The 20,683-nt window shown below is 44.3% G+C and overlaps 1 protein-coding gene across 1 annotated transcript; it reads right to left on the bottom strand.

Moving 5' to 3' along the window:
- Positions 1–288: 288 nt before the first annotated feature.
- On the bottom strand, positions 289–19,546 carry LOC115640683 (butyrophilin subfamily 1 member A1-like). The gene is made up of 5 exons (XM_030543558.1): positions 19,267–19,546; positions 9,919–10,200; positions 9,353–9,472; positions 7,309–7,341; positions 289–4,050 (listed from the first exon to the last, which is right to left on the bottom strand). Exons 1-5 carry the CDS (start codon positions 19,529–19,531, stop codon positions 3,512–3,514), a joined length of 1,239 nt encoding a protein of 412 aa, XP_030399418.1. The 5' UTR covers positions 19,532–19,546; the 3' UTR covers positions 289–3,511.
- Between the last annotated feature and the right edge of the window lie 1,137 nt (positions 19,547–20,683).

Below are 20,683 nucleotides of genomic sequence, written 5' to 3'. Positions count from 1 at the left end.
CATCATATGGGGGAACTCGTATAGTGTAAACATTTCACCATGGTACAGTTGAGCAGCAAGTGATTCATTTTAAAATGATACCTCACAAGGCCTATTTTCTGCAAAGATTCTTGCAATAGTGTGGAGGGGTGTGTATCTATACCGGGATGTTTTGGGTCGCAGGGTCAAACCATGGCTCTGATCTGGGCACAGGGATATCTAGCACGTATAGACTCCGACTCCGTGGGTGCTCCAGGACTGGATAGGAGGTGCTCAGGGAGGGGGCAGAGCTGGGGCGGAGTGGGTTGGGAAGAGGCAGAGTGAGGATGGAGTCTTGGGGAAGGGGCGGAGTGGGGCGGGGCCTTGGGGCAGAGAGGGGGCAGAAGCACCCACTCAGAAAAATGAAAGCGCCGGTGCTAGCACTGCACATGCATCATAGCGAAGGCATGGCATCTACTGTCTCTTGCCAACATCATTTTTAAAGGGAGCTAGGTCTCAAGTTAGTCACCTGCCTGATGCTCATGAGTTAAACTGATTACACTGAGCATGCCCAGAAAAGTCAGCCAATGGGCTTGAGTGTACCATTTCTCATGAAGTTCAATAGCTCACAGGCAGGTGTAGTTGCCACTGTTCAACCCAACCTTCAGCCAGTGGTAGCTTGTATCCAGTCTAGGGATAAACTCTCTCTCTTGTGGGACAAGGCAGGTGAGATAATACATTTTATTGGATCAACTTCCCCTGATGAAAGAGACAAGCTTTGGAGCCACACAGAGCTCTTCTGCAGGACTGGGAAAGGTACAGCACTATGCAAGCTGGAACAGATTGTTTAGCATAAGTAGTTAGCACATATTGTAAGTGACCATTCAAGGCAGACCATTAACACCTCTGCAGTCATAGGACAAAAAGAGAGGGGTAGCGGGTTACAGCTTGTCTTAATAAGCCATAAATCCAGTGTGTCTGTTCAGTCCTTGATTTTAGGTGTCTAGCAGTTATGAATTTAAGCTCCCAGGCTTGTCTTTTGAAAGTGTTGGGTAGTTTGCTTTGAGGATGGGGACTGAGAGGTCAGATATAGAGTGATCACTTTGTGAAAAGTGTTCACCTATTTTGTCTTTTAGAATTTTCCTGTGTGAATTCGTTTGCGAGTGTAGTGATTGTCTGGTTTCACCCACCTAGTTGTTATTGAGAGGGTTATTTTGGGGAAGTGTCGTCAAGCTACTTTTTAGAAATAAAATAAATTAGACATATGAATGCTCGCTGAGAGGGAAGGGGAATTTGGAGACAAAGGTGATGGGTTTGGGGCTGCAGTGACTTGGGGGAGAGCGGCTATGGGAACAGTGACTGTTGAGGCAAGTTTATATCAGCATTTGATAATTAAGAGAATATGAGGAAAACTCGGAGAAGATTGACACTAATTGGCTAAGTAGACAGGGAAAAAAAGCAAAATCTGAAAGGTTTGGTATCGATAGTGGGCATTTAGAGGAACAATAAACAATATTTATGCATATAATATATTAGTAATCCCTAAACAGAAAACTTTATCAACAGCTTTGGGGGTTTTATATTAAAATTCAATATGTGACTAAAAGGGAGAAGAGCAAGAGATTGTGCAGCCATATTTGAGTACTGGAGAGAAAAAAGCCAAGAACGGAGGGGATTATAGCTGTATATTAACTAATTATATAGAAGAGCAGAAAAATTGGGAGGGCTTTATATCAAATTCCCTCAACTTGTTACTTTAAAAGGAAGTTCTTAAGGCTGAAAAGTCAAACGGTTTCAGTTAGGCAGTGCCAGAATCAAGCTGTGTGGGCAAAGTTATTTCTTTTCCCTTGTGTCTTGGCATTAGGATATAATCTCTCATGACAGGATCACATGCTACTGTGCTCGTTAGCACAGGACATCTCTGCTGGAGCAAACATGTTCCTGTCAGCACTTAAAAGGGGCGATTTACCCATCTCTGTGGAATTCAAACTTGTTCCTGAGGCAGCCACGGGGTCAGATTAGTATATGAATAATCATCCCCAAAACAAACAAACATTTTCCTCTCTGCTGTGTCACCATCTCTGCTCTGTTTTAGGGCAAAACACGCTGACTGACTGTGTGTGGTGTTAGTTACATTTTCTCTGTGTGGGCCACAAATTGTTCCTTTGCCTTTTCTGCTTGTGGTTTTGAACAATTTAAAACTGAAATCTATTTTTCCTGAGGCTTTACTGGAGTCTAGAAACAGGCGTGGATGTGAACTGTCAACTCAGAGAAGTCATAAAACTTATCACAAAAAAAAAATCACCCTTCGGTTCAAGGGTCATTCTGTACAGAAATCTTCAGGTTCTGGGTGAAAACAGGAGAAAATACCGATCGGCCCCCGTCAGAATCAGCCAGCAACAAGTAGGACACAACTTGTTCCCAGGTCATGCGATCCCTCTGATATTAACCCAGGAAGTGATTGTAAGGCAGCAGTTCCTGGGATGGGAATGTTAGACTGTTCAGAATCTAACACAGCACAGCCAGGTCAGATTGACACACACGACTGTCACTGACATAACCATATGGTTTTAATTCACCCCATTAGTTATTTCAGTGCAAATCTGTATGTGTCTGAGACATTCTCGTTTCAGATTAAGAGCAACCTAAATTTGTTTCTTTTTGTATTCATCACCCACTTTTTCCTCCCCCTGCCTTTTCTTTTCATTCCCTTTTTATTTCTCTACCCTCTTCTCCTCCTCATCCTATGTAGGTCGAACTTCCTTATTTTCTGATCTTTTCTCTATTCCTTCTCCCACCCTCTTCTTTTTCTGCACCTGTGCTGGAGAGCAGCTGATAGCAGGTCAGGCAGGGACCTTCCATTATCAGTAAAATCACTTCTGATTTGGAGCAGAAGGCAGAGATAACGGAAGCCAAGCTCCTAGCAGCCATGGCTTCAGGGACTGTTGAACAGGGACTCCAAGAGGAAACCAAATGTCCCATCTGCAGAAACTATTTCACGGAGCTGGTGAGCACAGACTGTGGGCACAACTTCTGCCGTGGCTGCATCTCTCAGCACTGTGACACATGGACAGAGGGGGACTAGGACCCTTTGTGCTGTCCCATGTGCAGAGCCCAGATCCAGATGGAGAATCTATGGCTTGACTGGGACCTGGCAAGATTAGTAGAAATCTATTTAAATAAAAGATTGTTTCAATTTTGCCTTTATTCCTTTTATTATATTATATACAATAAAATGTTAAACAAAGGTCATTTTGAAACAAAAAATCAAAATGTTTTGTTCCGTAGGTATCAAAAGGGGCATTTCAACATTAATGAAATGCCTTGTTTAAATTTTTTTTCTAAACTAAGTTTTGTTGAAATCGACACACTCCCATGGAAAGTTCAGATATCGATGAAATGGAATTTTCCAAAGAAAAAACGTTTTGTCTCAATTTTCAACCAGCTCGACTTGATGTTTCCCCATCATCAGACATTTTACCAAAAATTTTTCCTGTGTGCATCTGACATAGCTAGAAAATTGTAATGGTAGTTGTGAATGACAGTGTGTCCTTCATTGCCAGTCTATAACTGGGCAGATGGTCAGGGGAGCATCCTCTTTAGATCCATGTATACCTGGACTGAAGAAAGGCCGGAGTGTCCCAGAGAAGACAAGTTTGAAAATGTAGATATGGGAGTCATCACACAAATTGTAAAATGAGAACTCTGCTGCCTTATTGTCCAGAAAAATCCCAACCCTTGTGGGTTTCATTTCCAAGGTGATTGTTGTCTGAGGAGTGGAGAGGGCTTTGTATTTTCCATTCCACAACCTTATGGCCCAGTATCCACCTTCAGGTGCTATATTTTTGTACCTCTCCCTGTTTTCTGAGTCAGCACAAACCCCCAAGTGCCACATAGTCTTGTTCTTAAGCTCCACTTCCCGATAATGTCTCCCAGAGTTAAATCTCTCAGAGCTCAGGACACAGCGATAAGAATCAACAATATCCAGATTTTCAGGTTGTTCCCCTGTTATGTCTGCACATTTCACACTTTTGAGGTCATCTGACACCAGGAGTTCAGGATGTGCTGTTTCTCGATCCAGAGTCACATTCACTGGAAGGAGGAAAGAGAGAGTTTCTCTTTTGGTATAGATCATCCAAAAAAACATTAAAAATGCTTACATATTCACAACTAGTCATTTAAAATATGTTATTCCTTAAGTTAATAACATCTGGGAAGCCATCACATTCTATCCAGCCCATGGTCATTTTATCATAAAAGTAGTAGAGTTTCAGTATCTTTGTGTAGAAAAATTACAAGTTAAATTATCAGGATTGTAAGCATATCATTATTGGTTTGAACAAAGCAGTAACAAACACAGATAAGAAGCAGAAAGTGAAGGACACATCCTGAATAGACCCTGGGAGCGTGGCCCGGAGCAAAAGCCTAGAGTAAAAGTTCTGTGAACTGAATGTTAGCTGAAAGGGGCCTGGAACTGTGCAAAAAGAAACTATTTGCTCTTGTTTGATTCTTCCTGTGTTCAGAGATACATGATTTTATACAGTCTTTGTAAGTAAACAGGATTGCATCAAAGAAATAGCTGACTCCAAGGTCCATTTTTCCTCCTAACAAACAATCTGCAGGACCCCAAATTTGGCTGACTGCTCAGGTCTAAAAGGGGTAAGTAATAACTTGCATTTTTATATTATCGCCTCTTACATCTCTCTTAAGAGCCAATACCAGGGCTGCCCAGAGGATTCAGGGGGCTTGGGGCAAAGCAATTTCGGGGGCCCCTTCCATAAAAAAAATTGCAATACTATATTCTCGTGGGGGCCCCTGTGGGGCCCAGGCAAATTGCCCCAGTTGCTCCCCACCATGAGCGGCCCTGGGAAAAATAAACCTGCATCTCGGCACAAACCCAGTTTTGAGCAAACTTCTTTACAAGGTATCACTGCTTCTCAGCATCAGCTAGTGCTAAAAGGCACTAAAGCTCATTAAAAAGGTTGGACATATATTTTCCGTCAAAACTTTTTTTGAATCGAGAACTGGGGGTTTTTAAAAAGCAGAAAAAAAATCATGGACTATGTCTGCTTTCCTTCAAAATAGTGGCCTATGTGCCATTCTTTCCCATCAGGGTGTGAGGACCCTCTTTACTGTATCCTGGGTAAAGTCTTTTCTATCTGATCGTTCAGATAAACCCCAGTTTGGAGTTTGTCAGCTCCTGGGGCTGCAGACTGAGCTTCTTGGGGGCTTTACCGAAAGGACTACAACTGTAATGGCTACCAAGTCCCTCTGACCACTCTTCTAGCATTCTTGGAGTCAGGAGTGTGGACAATAGGGACTGAAACCCATGTTGAGGCCAGTTGCACTCCATATGCTTTATAAAAATATGCTTATGAGTGTGAATATGATGTAAGTGGAATATGCCTTATGCAAAAAGTCTCTTGTAAGGTATCATAACAAAGGTTTTAACTTAATGAATATATTCCTCCTATTTGTATATGCATGTATCATTCCTGTATCTGAAGCTAGAAATATGAAATATAACTCTGAGGTTCTATTGTAATTATGCAAAGTGTGGGCCATTAATGATGGTTTAGAATCTTGATGGCTCCCATTGCCTAGGACAATTGGTTGTGAATTGGTTTATTTACCTGCGGGCCTTCCTGTGTATGTGTGGGCCAGCCCATGGGTAATGAAGAATGAGGTCTCACAGGACATGTGACCATGTCACATGATACTGAAATCCATCTTAAATCTGGTACTTTTCCATTTAGAAGGAGGTGGGGACACAGAGAGACAAAAGATTCCCGCCTTATGCCAAAGCTATAAAAAGGGGTGAACAGAAGAAAGGGGGCTGCCAATCATGAGAAAACCCCTGCTAACCACCTAAGATGTCTGCTGGAACTAACAAGGACTGTACTGGGGAAAGGATTGGGCTCAGACTAGGAAAAAGTCTAGTTTGTGAAAGAAGCTTATTGGAACATCTCTGAGGGTGAGATTTTACCTGTAATCAGTTTCTTAATGTATTAGGCTTAGATATGTGTGTTTTTGCTTTATTTTGCTTGGTGACTTACTTTGTTCTGTTTGTTATTACTTGAAACCACTTAAATCCTACTTTTTATACTTAATAAAATCACTTTTGTTCATTAATTAACCCAGAGTAAGTGATTAATACCTGGGGGAGCAAACAGCTGGGCATATCTCTCTGTGAGTGTTACAGAGGTCGGACAATTTATGAGTTTACCCTGTATAAATTTTATACAGAGTATAACAGATTTATTTGGGGTTTGGATCCCATTGGGAACTGGGTATCTGGGTGCTGGAGATAGGTGACCTGCTGAACAGATTTTGTTTAAAGTCTGCAGCTGGGGGGCATGGCCCAGACCTGGGTCTTTATTGCAGCAAGCTAGCATGTCTGTCTCAACAAGGCAGGGTTCTGGAGTCCCAAGGTTTGGCAGGGAAAACAGATTAGGAGCTGATTCCAGCACATCATGTGACAGTCCCAAGGGGATCTCTGTGTCTCCAAAAATCAGTATAGGGCTGCAGCACTCCATCTTGGGACACACAACCTCAGCCAGCAGTGTTGGGAAGGTGCCAGGGTGGGAGCTGGGGTTTGGAGGACTTTGTGAGTGCTCAGAGGCAAGGAGAAGGATTGTTTATCAATGTTTATTAAGTATTAGCTAAACTTAACCCCTTCCTTCCCCACATCCTATTTTTCCTGTTCCTAATAATGCTCCCCCCTGCCTCCGTTATGCTCTTGTTTTGGGTGTGTTATTACCTTGCTAACTTTGTTTTGTTTGCCTTGCTGTCCTCCATGTACTAGGCTTTACATTCCTTGCCAGCTAGCAGTAATTGTCCTAATTTTCTCAAGGGACAGAACCCCTGTATACATAGGTGCCGACTCCATGAGTGCTCCAGCACCCGCCAGCCACAGCTGTTCGGCGGCTGGAGGAGGCATATGGAGGAGGGCAGAGAACAGCGAGTGGCAGGGGCCTGGGATGGAGCGGGGGCAGGAAGAGGTAGAGCGAGGGCAGAGCCTCTGCAGAGGGAGCAGAGCAGGGGCGGGAAGAGACGGAGTGAGGGCATGGCCTTGGGAGAAGAGGCAGAGTAGGGGTGGGGCCTCGGGGCAGAACATGGGTGTCGCACCCCTGGGGAAAAATTAAAGTCAGAGCTTATGCCTGTGTATATGTAAACTCTCAATATTGGTGACAGCAAGCACTAGAGAGAGAAAAGAGGGAAGAGGCTTAAGCCGCACCTCAGGGGAGGACAACACATACATGATAATAAACGTTGTTTTCTTGACTTACCTTATTTCACGGACTATTTATATCAGATAATTCACTTGCTCGATACAACCCATAAACTTACCTTCAAAGTCTTTCAATTTAGATTGCAGAGAATCTATTGGAAGGAAAAGATCAGATATGTTAGATGTCATCCTTTCACGTTTATAGTGACAGTTCAACTGATATTTATTGTAATTTTGCTATAATTGTGATAGAAATAGAGGTAATTGAAAAAACAAACAGAAACAGGTGCACATGATGTGGAAGGTAATGTACAATTAATCAGAAACCAAAAAAAAAAGTTCAAATAGTTTTGGGTTTTTTAAATCTCACAGTAAGTAGATGTACATTTGGATTGTTTTCCATACCAAGAAACAACATTCAGCTTTGTTTCACTACGTGCAATTCACTATAGATAAAAGAAGCAAAATTGTATCTTTTGTCTGTATCTTGCATTTCTCATTACTATGCCAAAAAAGAGAAGACATTCTAATAGTATAAAAATAATTTTTGTAGTATTGCCAATTCCTAATGAAACTTTTAAGCTGAAATGATTTTTTCTAATGTCGTCTTCTGACTCAGATAATTGCATAACGTTTGTTCATTGCACTGTATTTTAACTTTTCTTGATTGTATTGTATTTTGTAATATACTGAATTTGTAGGAGTTCTCTTTCACATACAGCAGGGGTGGCTAAACCGTGGCTCATAAGCCGCATGTGGCTCTTTTACAGTTAAAGTGTGGCTCGCAGAGCCCCCCCATGCCCACTTCTTCTCCACCTACCAGACTGGGAGGGGAGCTCGGGGTTTTTGCCCCATGGCAGGGTGGTGGGACTAGGGGCTTCTGCACAACAGGGAGGGGGGTCTCGGGGCTTCTGCCCCATGGTAGGCGTTGCCATGGCTTCAGCCCCAAGCCCCAGCAGGCACCTCTCACAGGACAGAAGCCCCTAACCCCACCATCCCGCCACAGGGCAGGAGCCCTGGCAGGTGTATCCCGCAGGGCTGAAGTCCCAAGCCTTGGCAGGCACGCCCAGCCACAGGCACCGGCTTCCTTCAGGCCCCAGGGGGTGCTCAAGCCCCCATTCCACCCCAGGCCCTGCCCCCACCCAGCCCCTTCCTCCAAACCTCCACTTCTGCCCCCACTCTGCCCTGGGCCCCCGTCCACCCCACCTCTTCTCTCAAGTCCACACCCCACCCTGCCTCTTCCCGTCAAGTTCTGCCCCCTCCCCTGAGCACACCCCGTTCTCACTCCTCCCCTCTCCTCGCAGCACCATTTGTACGTCACAGAACAGCTGATTGCAGCAGGCGAGAGGCACTGGGAGGGAGGGGAGGAGTTGATCAGCAGGACCACTGGTGGATGGGAGGTGCTGGAGAGGAGGGGGGGAACTGGTTGCCGGTGGGTGCTAAGCACCCACTAATTTTTTTTCATGAGTGTTCCAGCCCTGGAGCACCGATGAAGTCAGCGCATATTCACCCAGCCCTTGTACTTCTGAAGATCATCACATGTGGCTCAGGGGGTCAGTAAGTTTTGCCACCCCTGACATAGAGTGCCAAGATTACTCTTCCAGAGGGAAGGTTTTAAGTATCTGAAGTCTCTGTCTCTCTTCCATGTTTGGTTTACAAAGGACACAGTTTCCAAATAACCTGCCTACAGTCAACATGTGGCTGTGCACAGGAAGCACAAGAGAACCCCAAGGAAAGTTGAATATTGAATTGAAATCCTCTGTTAATCCTTTCTACCACCCATTTTAAAAATATCTCTTTGATTATATCTGTACTCAGGGCCGCCTCTAGAGACTGCAGGGCCCGGGACAACCCCCCAACTCCAGGCCAGGCACCTCCTCCACTCCACCCCTTCCCCCAAGCCCTGCCCCACCTCTTTCTGGCTTCCGCTCCCTCCCCCGAGTGACGGAACTGGCTGGGCAGGGCAGAGCAGAGAAGGCTGAGGCCTGGGCCGGGTCACTCGCTGCTACCAGCATCAGGCCCACTGCTAACTGCCCAGGTTGCTCTGGACTCCACATCCCGAAGTGTGGGGCCCCCAAAGCACAGAGCCTGGGGCGGTTGCCCCGGTCCATCCTATGGACGGGACAGCTCTGTCTGTCCTGTCCCCTTTATTTCATGTATTACCTTTTTCTTTGTGTTGCTTGCATATATAGTAAATAGTCAAAGGAATGAAAAACCCCAAAACCAACAGGTTTAGTGACAGGCGAATCACCATCACATAGGAGACCTTTGGGAAAAAAGAATCTGAAAAACAAATGCATATTATTAATTTATTATTAATTATTATTATTTGTTTTTAACCTTATTATTGTCTTTCTTTTTTCCAATACCAACATCCCATTTCTAACACCAGTGTCGACCTTTTGTTGAGTGGTAGCAAATATCTGGGCCTTGCACATCAGTTTCCAGCAGAGGAAAACCAGTGGCATGAAATCAGGGTATATTCTCAGTGTAACTGACTTTATTTACACATGGTGACTAGTCCTGAAATATATGTAGGCCAGTGGTTTTCAACCTTTTTTTCGTTTGTGGACTCCTAAAAATTTCAAATGGAGGTGCAGACCCCGTTTGGAAATCTTAAACACAGTCTGCTGAACGCTGGAAGTCCATGGACAACAGATTGAAAACCACTGATATAGGACAAACAGCTTATCGAACCAGACTTCATATCAACAGATGTACGAACTGACCTGCTATATAAATGCTTGATACTTCTTCTTGGTTCAGGATGTTGTTTCTGATTGTGTAGGTCAGATTCCGATTGGAATTTTTTGTTACAATAAGTACAGATTCAGTCTGAAACAGGCCATTTTCATCACGGAAGCATTTTGCAGGCAATGATGAGAGAGGCTGTCCTTTGAGATCCTTCCACAGTGACTGAGGCTCTGGATACCATCCTCCCGATCGACACACCATTCGGATACCTCCATCCTGGTAACTCTCAATAGAGATCAGGGGATTAGTACCTGTAACTGGAGAATGAAGTAAATCTGCATTAATTGTATATTCTGGGTTAAAAATTTAACATGTTTGGCAACAGAGTGTTGAGGGCTAGACTGATCCTTTAGGCTCAGCCTTGAGTAAGGGATGACACATTTATCCATTCAAGGAGCAGCCTCGAAAGGAATTATGACTCAGAGAGCCACAATTACCCCTTTATTACTCTTTAGCATGGGGAGAGAAGTGAGAGGCTACAAAAAGAGAAATCCTAATAATAACAGGGAATTTCAACTATCCACATATTGACTGAGAATATGTCTCCTCAGGATGGCATGCAGAGATAAAATTTCTAGACATCACTGAGTGACGGTTTCTTGGAGAAGCTAATCTTAGAACATGCAAGAGGGGAGGCATTTCTTGATTTAATCCTAAGTGGCGCACAGGATCTGATCCAAGATGTGAATACAGCTGAACTGTCGGTAATAAAAACCATAATGTAATTAAATTTAACATCCTTGTGGGGGGGAAATAGCAAAGAAGCCCACAACAGTAGCATTTAAATTCAAAAAGGGGAACAACACAGAAATGAGGAGGCTAGGTAAACAAAAATTAAAAGGAACAGTCACAAGAGTGAAATGCCAGCAAGATGCACGGAAACTTTCTAAAAACACCATAATAAAGGCCCAAACTATATGTAGTTCCCAAATTTAAAAAAAAAACAAAAAAACAGTAAGAGGACCAAAAAAAATGCTACCATGGCTAAACAACAGAGTAAAAGAGGCACTTAGAGACAAAAAGGCATCCTTTAAAAATTGGAAGTTAAATCCTACTGAGGAAAATAGAGAGGAATGTAAACTCTGGCAGGTCAAGTGTAAAAGCATAATTAGGTAGGCCAAAAAAAAATTTGAAGAGCACCTAGCACAAGACACAAATATGAGCAGCATATTTTTAAACTACATCAAAAGCAGGAAGCCGACCAAACAAACAATGGGGCCACTGGAAGATCAAGGTGCTAAAGGACTACTCAAGGAAGACAAGGCCATTGTGGAGAAGCTAAATACATTGTTTGCTTTGGTCTTCAATGCAGAGGATGTGCAGCAGATTCCCACACCAGAATCATTTTTTTTAGGTGACAAATCTGAGGAACTGTCCAAGACTGAGCTATCAATAGAGAAAGTTTTGCAACAAATTGATAAATTAAACCGTAATAAGTCACCAGGACCAGATGGGATTCCCCCAACAGTTCTGAAGGAACTCAAATGTGAAATTGCAGAACTGCAAACTATGGCATGTAACTTATTGCTTAATTGAGCCTCTGTACCAGATGACTGGAGAATAGCTAATGTGACACCTATTTTTAAAAAAGCCTCCAGAGGTGATCCTAGCAATCACAGGCTGATAAGCCTAACTTCAGTACCAGGCAAATTGGTTGAAACTATAGTAAAAAGCAGAATTATCAGACAGATAGATGAACATGATATTTTGGGGAAGAATCAACACAGCTTTTGTAAACAGAAATCATGCCTCACCAATTTATTAGAATTCTTTGAGGAGATCAACAAATGTGGACAAGGGTGATCCAGTGGATATAATGTACGTGGACTTTCAGAAAGCCTTTGACAAAGCTCCTCACCTAAGGTTCTTAAGCAATGTAGGCAGTGATGGGCTAAAAGGAAAGGTCTCCTCATGCATCAGTAACTGTTTAAAAGATGTTGCATCCGAAGAAGTGGGCTGTAGCTCACGAAAGCTCATGCTGAAATAAATTTGCTAGTCTCTAAGGTGCCACAAGTACTCCTGTTCTTTTTGCGCATACAGACTAACATGGCGGCTACTCTGAAACCTGTTTAAAAGATAGGAAACCTAGGGTAGGAATAAATGGTCAGTTTTCACAGTGGAGAGAGGTAAATAATGGAGTCCCCTAAGGATCTGTCCTGGGCCCAGTCCTATTCAACATATTCATAAATGATCTGGAAAAGGGGGTAAACAGTGAGGTGGCAAAGTTTGCAGATGGTACAAAATTGCTTAAGGTAGTTAAGTCCCAGGCAGACTGTGAAGAGTTACAAAGAAATTTCACAAAACTGGGTCACTGGGCAAAAAAATGGCAGGTGAGATTCAGGGTTGAGAAATGCAAAGTAATGCACATTGGAAAACATAATCTAAACTATACCCACAAGATGATGGGGTCTAAATTAGCTGTTACCACTCAAGAAAGATCTTGGAGTCACTGTGAGTAGTTCTCTGAAAACATCTGCTCAAGGTGCAGCAGCAGTCATAACAGCTAACAGAATGGTAGGAACCATTAGGAAAAAGACAGATAAGAAGACAAAAAGTATCATAATGCCACTATATAAATTAGGGCTGTCAAGTGATTAAAAAAATTAATCATGATTAATCACGCAATTAATTGCGCTGTCAAACAATAATAGAATACCATTTATTTAAATATTTTGGATGTTTTCTACATTTGCAATTATATTGATTTCAGTTCTAGTATAGAAAACAAAGTGTACAGTGCTCCCTTTATATTTATTTTTGATTACAGATATTTGCACTCTAAAAAAGAAACAAAAGAAATAGTATTTCTAATTCACCTAATACAAGTACTGTACTGTAATCTCCTTATCGTGAACATTGAACTTACAAATGTAGAATTATGTACAAAAAATAACTGCACTCAAAAATAAAATCATGTAAAACTTTAGAGCCTACAAGTCCACTCAGTCCCACTTCAGCCAATCGCTCAGACAAACATTTGTGGGAGATAATGTTTACATTTGTGGGAGATAATGCTGCCTGCTTCTTGTTTACAATGTCACTTGAAAGTGAAAACAGGTGTTCATGTGGCACTTATGTAGCTGGCATTGCAAGATATTTACGTGCCATATGCGCTAAAGATTCATGTCCCTTCATGCTTGAAACACCATTCTGGAGGACATGCATTCATACTGATGACAGGTTCTGCTCGATAACAATACAAAGCAGTGCGGACCGACACATGCTCACCAGAGATGCTTAGTTTTGCAGTTCTCAAACTGTGGATTTGTCTCTCCAGAGGTGACATGCTTGTTAACAGCAAAAATGTTTTAAAATAAATAAATATATAAAGGTGAGAAATAACAGACCTCAACTCTATTGTCCCTCTGCAAATTTGTGTACACAGAGTCAATCCTTTACCTCTCTTTAAAAGTGAAAATTTCAAAAAGTTCAATGAATAGAAGATTGTTGGGGGGTGGAATAGATCTGGACAAGGAGAAGTCTGGAGACAAATGTGAGAAGTGAGAACATATGCTTTTTTGTTAACATATTATGTGTGCTGGTGAAGAAAAAAATCCAGAATACTTAATGGTGTTGTTTTAGTTAAATAAAACAATTTAAATGTCTGTCTGGTGATGTTCTCCTCCTAATACAGCATGGCAAGAAAATCCTCCAAATATTAATGATTAACCTGTTGAATTGAAGATAGTTCATCTCCCAATGACTTCATAAATATCTGCTTCAATTATCTTTGGTAAATGAAATAACCAAACAATCATTCATTTTCTGATATAGCTGTAAAATTAATCTGAAAAGTTTTCAGAATAAATCACTGTTTAAAAATGTATAGTGTGTAGCTTCTAAAAATGAAACCTACATCTATCTCTGAGTTGTGAAGAATATGTATTAAGGTTATAACAACCAACAAGAATGCACTTTTATGTAGAAAACCATGACTAAATTGAGTCTTCCTGACTATGATTTAAATCGAATCATAGAATATCAGGGTTGGATTGGAAGAGACCTCAGGAGGTCGTCTAGTCCAACCCCCTGCTCAAAGCAGGACCAATCCCCAACTAAATCAGTCACAATCCACCCTGCCCGCTGTGCTCTTGCCCCTGGCCCAATAGGCGTGCGCATGGGGTGTGCCAGGTGTGCCTAGGCACACCCTAATTCCTGCAGGCCGGATCCGGCCCCTCAGGGCTTTGGATCCGGCTCTTGGGATTTGCCTCCCATGGTGCTGCAGGCTTTGCGCCACTCTCAGAAGCGGCTGGCATGGCACCATGTCCCCGGGGGAACGAGGGCAGAGGGCTCCATGTGTTGCTCCAGGCACCACCCCCCACAGCTCCCATTGGCCAGGAATGGGAAACCGCGGCCTATGGGAGCTTCAGGGGAGGTACCTGGAGGCATGGCAAGGACGGCGCGCGGAGCCCTGTGTACCCCCCAGGGGCCGCACAGGGACGTGGTGAGTGGTGCAGCATGGGGCCAGGGAAGGCAGGCAGGGAGCACCCTGCTGCAGGTAAGCGGCGCCAGGCTGGAGCCCAAATCCCTCCTACACTCCACTCCCCAACTCCCTGCCCTGAGCCCCCTGCTGCACCCCTCCTGCACCCCAACCTCCTGCCCTGAGCCCCCTGCCTGCACCCCATACCTGTCCTGATTCCCAAATCCCTTCCCTGACCCCCTTGCTGCACCCCTCCTGCACCCCAGCTCCCTGCCCTGAGCCCCCTGCCACACCCCGCATCTCTCATGCACCCAGCCTTCTGCCCTGAGCCCCCTCCTGCACGCCAACCCCCTTCCTTGAGCCCCCTCCCTCACCCCACACTCCCTCCCGCACTCCAACCTTTATGATTTTCATCTTTAAAAAATAAAATAAAATTCCCTGGGTGCACACCCTAATGAAATGTGCTGCACACACCTATGCCTGGCCCCTTCATTCCCCAGGAGGCCCCACAAATATGTTTGGCACCAGGCCCACAAAAAGTTAATCCAGTCCTGCCTGTGAGCTTCTCCCAGGAACAGTGAGAGTGTCTGGTAATTACAGGAATGACTCCTGGCAGGAGAGGCACCGCTTGGAGCAGAGAGAGCCAGGCATGCCCCTGGGCAGGGGGTTGTCATCCTTTTGCAGTGAGGAATGCAGAAGAACATCTTCTTTACTCTTTTTTTTTTTAAACTGAAAAAAATTATGAGTCTACTAGATGCCAGGGGAAAGGGGGGAGGGAATGCTCCCAGACAAGGCAGGAAACTGAAGTTCTTTTCCTCTCTCTCTCTCAATCCAAAGCAATAAAATAAAATAAGATAAGAAAGAAACACTAGCCTAACTACTTTTAAGGAGAACAAAGCAGGGCTGCCCAGAGGAGGGGCAAGAGGGGCAATTTTCCCCAGGCTCCTGACCCAGCTGGGGCCCCGTGATCCCTGGCCCAGTGGCGGTCCGGGTCTTTGATGGCATTCGGTGGTGGGGTGCCTTTCAGTTGCTCCGGGTCTTTGGCAGCATTTTGGCGGCCGGGGGCCCTTCAGTGCTGCTGAAGACGCAGAGCGACTGAAGGGCCCCCTGCCGTCAAAATGCCGCCAAAGACCCAGACCACCGCCAGGTGAGTATAAGCACCACAGCTCCCCCACTTTGCCCCAGGCCCCCTGAATCCTCTGGGCGGCCCTGGAACAAAGGTAACAAAACAAACACAACTTATGCTAATGACACAGATAAGGAAGAGAGGACTGCTCATTCCATCTGAGGCCAAAGGCCGTAGAGAAGGAAGTGAGGGGAGTTCACCCAGGCGGTGCTAAAAAGCCTCGAGGCAGACCATAAGGGAGGGAGGGCACATTTGCAGGCTCAACGGACACTGCTACCAAAAATCTCCGGGGGTGTACATACACATACAGTGGAGCACCCATAGGAACACTACTCGTATAAGAAACGAATGTTTAACATACCTGGCACATAAATACCTTGCAATGCCAGTTACAACAGTGCCATGCAAATGCCTGTTCTCACTTTCAGGAGACATTGTAAATAAGAAGCAGGCAGCATTATCTCCCGTACATGTAAACAAGCTTGTTTTTGTTAGCGATTGGCTGAACAAAAAGTAGGCCTGAGTGGACTTGTAGGCTCTAAAGTTTTACATTGTTTTGTTTTAGAGTGCAGTTATGTAACAAAAACATCTAAGTAAATTTGTAAATTGCACTTTCACAATAGAGATTGAACTACAGTACTTGTATGAGGTGAAATGAAAAATACTATTTCTTTAATTTATCATTTTTTCAGTGCAAATATTTGTAATAAAAATAATAATATAAAGTGAGCACCATGCACTTTGTATTCTGTGTCGTAATTGAAATCAATATATTTGAAAATGTAGAAAAACATCCACAAATATTTAATACATTTCAATTGGTATTCTGTTGTTTAACAACACATTAAAACTGTGATTAATTGCGATTAATTTTTAAAAATTGCAATTAATTTTAGAGTTAATCACGTGAGTTAACTCCAGTTAATCAACAGTCCTAATATAAATCCATGATCCTCCCTCATTTTAAATATTGTGTGCAGATCTGGTCACCCCGTCTCAAAAAAGGTGTATTAAAGGTACAGAGAAGGGCAACAAAAATGATTAGGGATATGGAACAGCTTCCATATGAGGAGAGATTAAAAAGACTGGGACTGTTCAGCTTAAAAAAGAGATGTCTAAGGGGGGATATAATAGAGCTCTATAAAATCATGACTGGTGTGGAGAAAGTGAATAAGGAAGTGAAATTTACCCTTTCACACAACACAAAAACCAGGGAACACCCAATGAAATTAATAGGCAGCAGGTTTAAAATAAACAAAAGAAGTACTGCTTCCCACAATGCACAGACAACCTGTGGAACTCATTGCCAGGGGATTTTGTGAAGGCCAAAAGTATAACTGGTTCAGAAAAGAATTAGATAAATTCATGGAAGATAGGGCCAACAATGACTATTAGCCAAGATGGTCAGAGACCCAACCTCATGCTTTGGGTGTTTCTAAGCCTTTTGCTGGCAGAAGCTGGGACAGGACGGCAGGGGATGGATCACTCAGTAATTGCCCTGTTCTATTCATTCCCTCTGAAGCATCTGACACCAGCCACTGCAAGAAGACAGGCTACTGAGCTATATGAAGCATTGGTCTGAATCTGTATGGCCATTGTTATGGTAGAAGTAAGTTGCTGCAACCCATGGAAGGGTTTATCTTACTGCCGTCTTCACACCTGGCCAGCTGTTCTGGCCAAACACAGGGGCATGGGGAAGGAGGAAAGCAAAAGATCTACCCATTTTCCTCCTTTCTCTGTCTACCCCCTCTTCATCCTCTGGCTCCTTGTGGAGACCAGGGAAAGAGCTCTCCAATACTCAAACCCCAGATCCAAGGAGGGGAGTAAAGCAGGACAGAATCTAGTCCAGAGGTTCTCAAGACCAATTATTTCGTGGCCTCGGAGTGCAGCCACCAACTATTGCTGGTAGCTGCACTCACACTTTTCCCCTAAAATAGTTAATTAGCTTTAGGAAAAACAAAGAAATATGCAAAAAGACACGTCCAAATCATTGTAATTTATGTATTGCTACCAGTAAGTCTGCTGTGAAAAGTGATATTAACAAATACACATGTATCACTTTTCACTGCAGACTTACTCAGCCCCGGCAAGTCTGGGGACAAATTAAGCCCTGGGTGGGGGGGCCGGAGGAAGTAGCAGGGGCCAGGGGCAACGGGGCTCGGGTGGGTGGCAGTGAGAGACAGCAGGGAGACGAAGCCTGAAGCCCTGCAACTAGGGTACAGAGCCTGATGCTACATGGCCAGAGACCAGGGCAGGAGCACGATGCCATGCAGCCAGAGCCTGCCACCCCACCACCTTCAGGCTGAAGCCTAAAGTCTGAGCCCCACCGCCTCTGGGACGGTGGGGAACTCACCAGCTGCCTGCTCCTCCAGCATTGTGCCCGGGTGTCTCCAGAGGGGGGCAGGGACCAACTCCTGCTGGAAGCCCCAACACCAAGGCTCTGCATCCAGGAGCACCAGGGAGAGGGAGGGGCTGCTCTTCCCTCCCCGCCCCCAATCACAGCCCAGGAGGCCGCAAGAAAAGCCCCTGGTGGCCGCATTTGAGAAATGCTGATTCTAGTCTAGCATGTCTCTTTGCATTACTATATGTTACAAAACCACTGGATCATCATCTATATAATCCCATAGGACTAGACTATGCATTTTAGAGACATCCTGAGTTGCACTGGAGAAGAAAAAGCATTCCCTTCTCATGGTGCAGTGTACTCTCACTGGGTACCTAGCCAGCTGTGTTGGTGGGCACATGGGGGTAGAGGGCGTAGACATGGCTGTGCTTTTGATGCACTTTTCCTTGCCTACTCATCACGCATTTGGTCTGGTGGGTGAGCATCCGGTCCCTGCACTCCCACACATACTAAAGCTGGAGTATCTGAAAACATACCGTGGCCACATTTACTCTCTGCCATTCCCTTGCATGGTCGAGTTAGGGCAAGTGACAGCTGATCCCCGAAATTTCAAAGAAAATCAGTAAGAATGTATATACATCTTTCTCCTGTCACGTTAGCTGAAAGTAGTTTTCAGCAGACAGGCGATTTAAAAAGCTGAATGCCATGATAGGTTTAAGATATTTTGTATCACCTTAAGATACAATTTTTTCTCAAAACCCACAAATATGGAGTGGAGGGAAGAAAAAAACAGCTTTTCCACACATCTTGACTAGCAATTAGCACTTAGAAATATCACTGTGGTGCAAAAACCAACAGATCAAAACTTTCAAGTGTCTCCTCAGATCTCAGACACTTAGCTCTGCTGGCAAATGACAACTGACATCAGAAAGAAAAAAGTGTTGGAACTGCCATTTAAAGGAGACATAGGCGCTGACTCCATGGGTACTCAGGTGCTCAAGCACCAATGGAGAAAAAATAGGGGGTGCTCAGCACCCATGGGCCTGCCCGGGGCTGCTGCTGTGGCACCCCTAGGGCTGGCTGCCAATTAGCTGTTCAGTGGCTGGCCCTGCATCCTCTTCAGTTCTTCAGCTGCTGCGCCACCAATCAGCTGTTGAGCCACTTGCTCCTCTCTGTCCCCTCCTGTCCTTGCTGCCCTTAAGGCAGGAGGGGGCAGAAAGGAGTGAGTGGCAGGCAGGAGGCGCTCGGGGAGGGGGTTCAGTGGAGGGGTAGAACAGGGCCCTGGGACGCAGAGTGGGGGTGGAACCATGGGGAGGGGGCAGAGCTGGTGTGGGGAACCCACCAGCAAAACCAAAAGCCAGTACTTATGAAAGGAGATACAATAACGTCCTCTCAACCTAGGGAAGGCAATGTAGCAAAGCAAGCTTACTGACCTGATACCTGTAGTTCCAATGCAGCTTCTTGATATGAGAACTCTGATCGAAAGAGTACAGCCTTGTACAGCCCTGAATCAGAGAGTCTGATATCGCCTGTTCTCAAGGCAACTCTTCCATCAGCCAGGCCCTCTTTCAGAAACTCTGTCCTTCGCCGATATTCTGACATCTGCTCCACATACTGATCCTTCCCTTCACGGTACAGGTGCACAACTGAAGACAACTGACCCCGGAACCATCTCACCTCCATGTTCTCAGCACTCATCCTGGGTGACAGGCTAATGTGACTTCATCACCTACAGAAGCAGTGATAGGGTGATTGGGCCCAATCACTGAAAAGTGTGCTGTTAAATGGAACAGGACACAAAAGCAGTTGAATTCGAGAAGAACTGAGAATAAGGTTTTAATTTCCTGGTCAGGCACAATATATACAAAATCTATCCCTTACAGCTTTTCAATGCATTCTGGTTGTTCATGGATCCTGACTTCAATGGTTAATTTTAATACATTTCCCTGTTAGCTTTCCAGAGAAATGTTAGAATTTGATGGAAAATTATTCAAATGGAGAATTAAAATTGGAATTTATTACAAAAATGGATGAAAAATATTGCAGATGAAATTTTGCCTTCAGATGCACACATATATAACCCTCAGTGACTTGAACAAACATTGTATAGTTGGTAGGTAGCATGGCTCACTGAATGGGTACTAGTCATATACCCTGGCATGCAAGGTTCTAGCCCTCTTTCAGTCACTAGCTTTTGTGGCAACTCGCTTCTCCTCTCTATGCTTCTGCTCCTTCATTTGTAAGAATGGCCTTCTTCTGTATGGGTTTTGAGATATGCAGCTGAAAAGAGCTGAGCAGTATTATTATCTGTGTGTAATATTTGGCCAGACGATTTTATGGTATAATTTTAAGACTCACATTTTCTAAAATAGCCTCTAACTCAAAGTTCTACAGCCAAAATCTTAGGTCCACAATATTGAAGGTCCAAATCTATGTACATTAAAAAGCTAATATTTGCATATGCAAACAGTGTCTTTGTGAACAACCCTGATAGATAATTTTCATTTAAAAAACTCCCTTCCCAACTGGCCCCTCGCTCTGTGGACCGCTCCCATCACATGCCCTGTTTTCCCAATGGGGGCCCACAAACATGTTTGGTGCTGGGCCCACAAAACATTAATCTGGCCCTGCCCACAGTCCCTCTTGCCTCTCCCCACCCGCCCGGCCCTCCCACCGCTCACATCTCTTCACCCCTTCCCCTGGTCCCCCCACCCACTGCTCACACCTCTTTACCCCCTCCCACCTGCCACTCACACAAGATGCCTGGGAGCAGACTTGCTTGAATAATGTGTAAAAAACCCTCTCAATGGAAATTTGTAACTGTTTTTTTGGGTTGATTTTGTGTTTTCC

Source organism: Gopherus evgoodei, unplaced genomic scaffold (genome assembly GCF_007399415.2).
Source record: "Gopherus evgoodei ecotype Sinaloan lineage unplaced genomic scaffold, rGopEvg1_v1.p scaffold_32_arrow_ctg1, whole genome shotgun sequence".
Lineage (NCBI taxonomy): Eukaryota > Metazoa > Chordata > Testudines > Testudinidae > Gopherus > Gopherus evgoodei.
The sequence above is the reverse complement of the archived record's forward strand: the minus strand, read 5'-3'. Positions and strand labels throughout refer to the sequence as shown.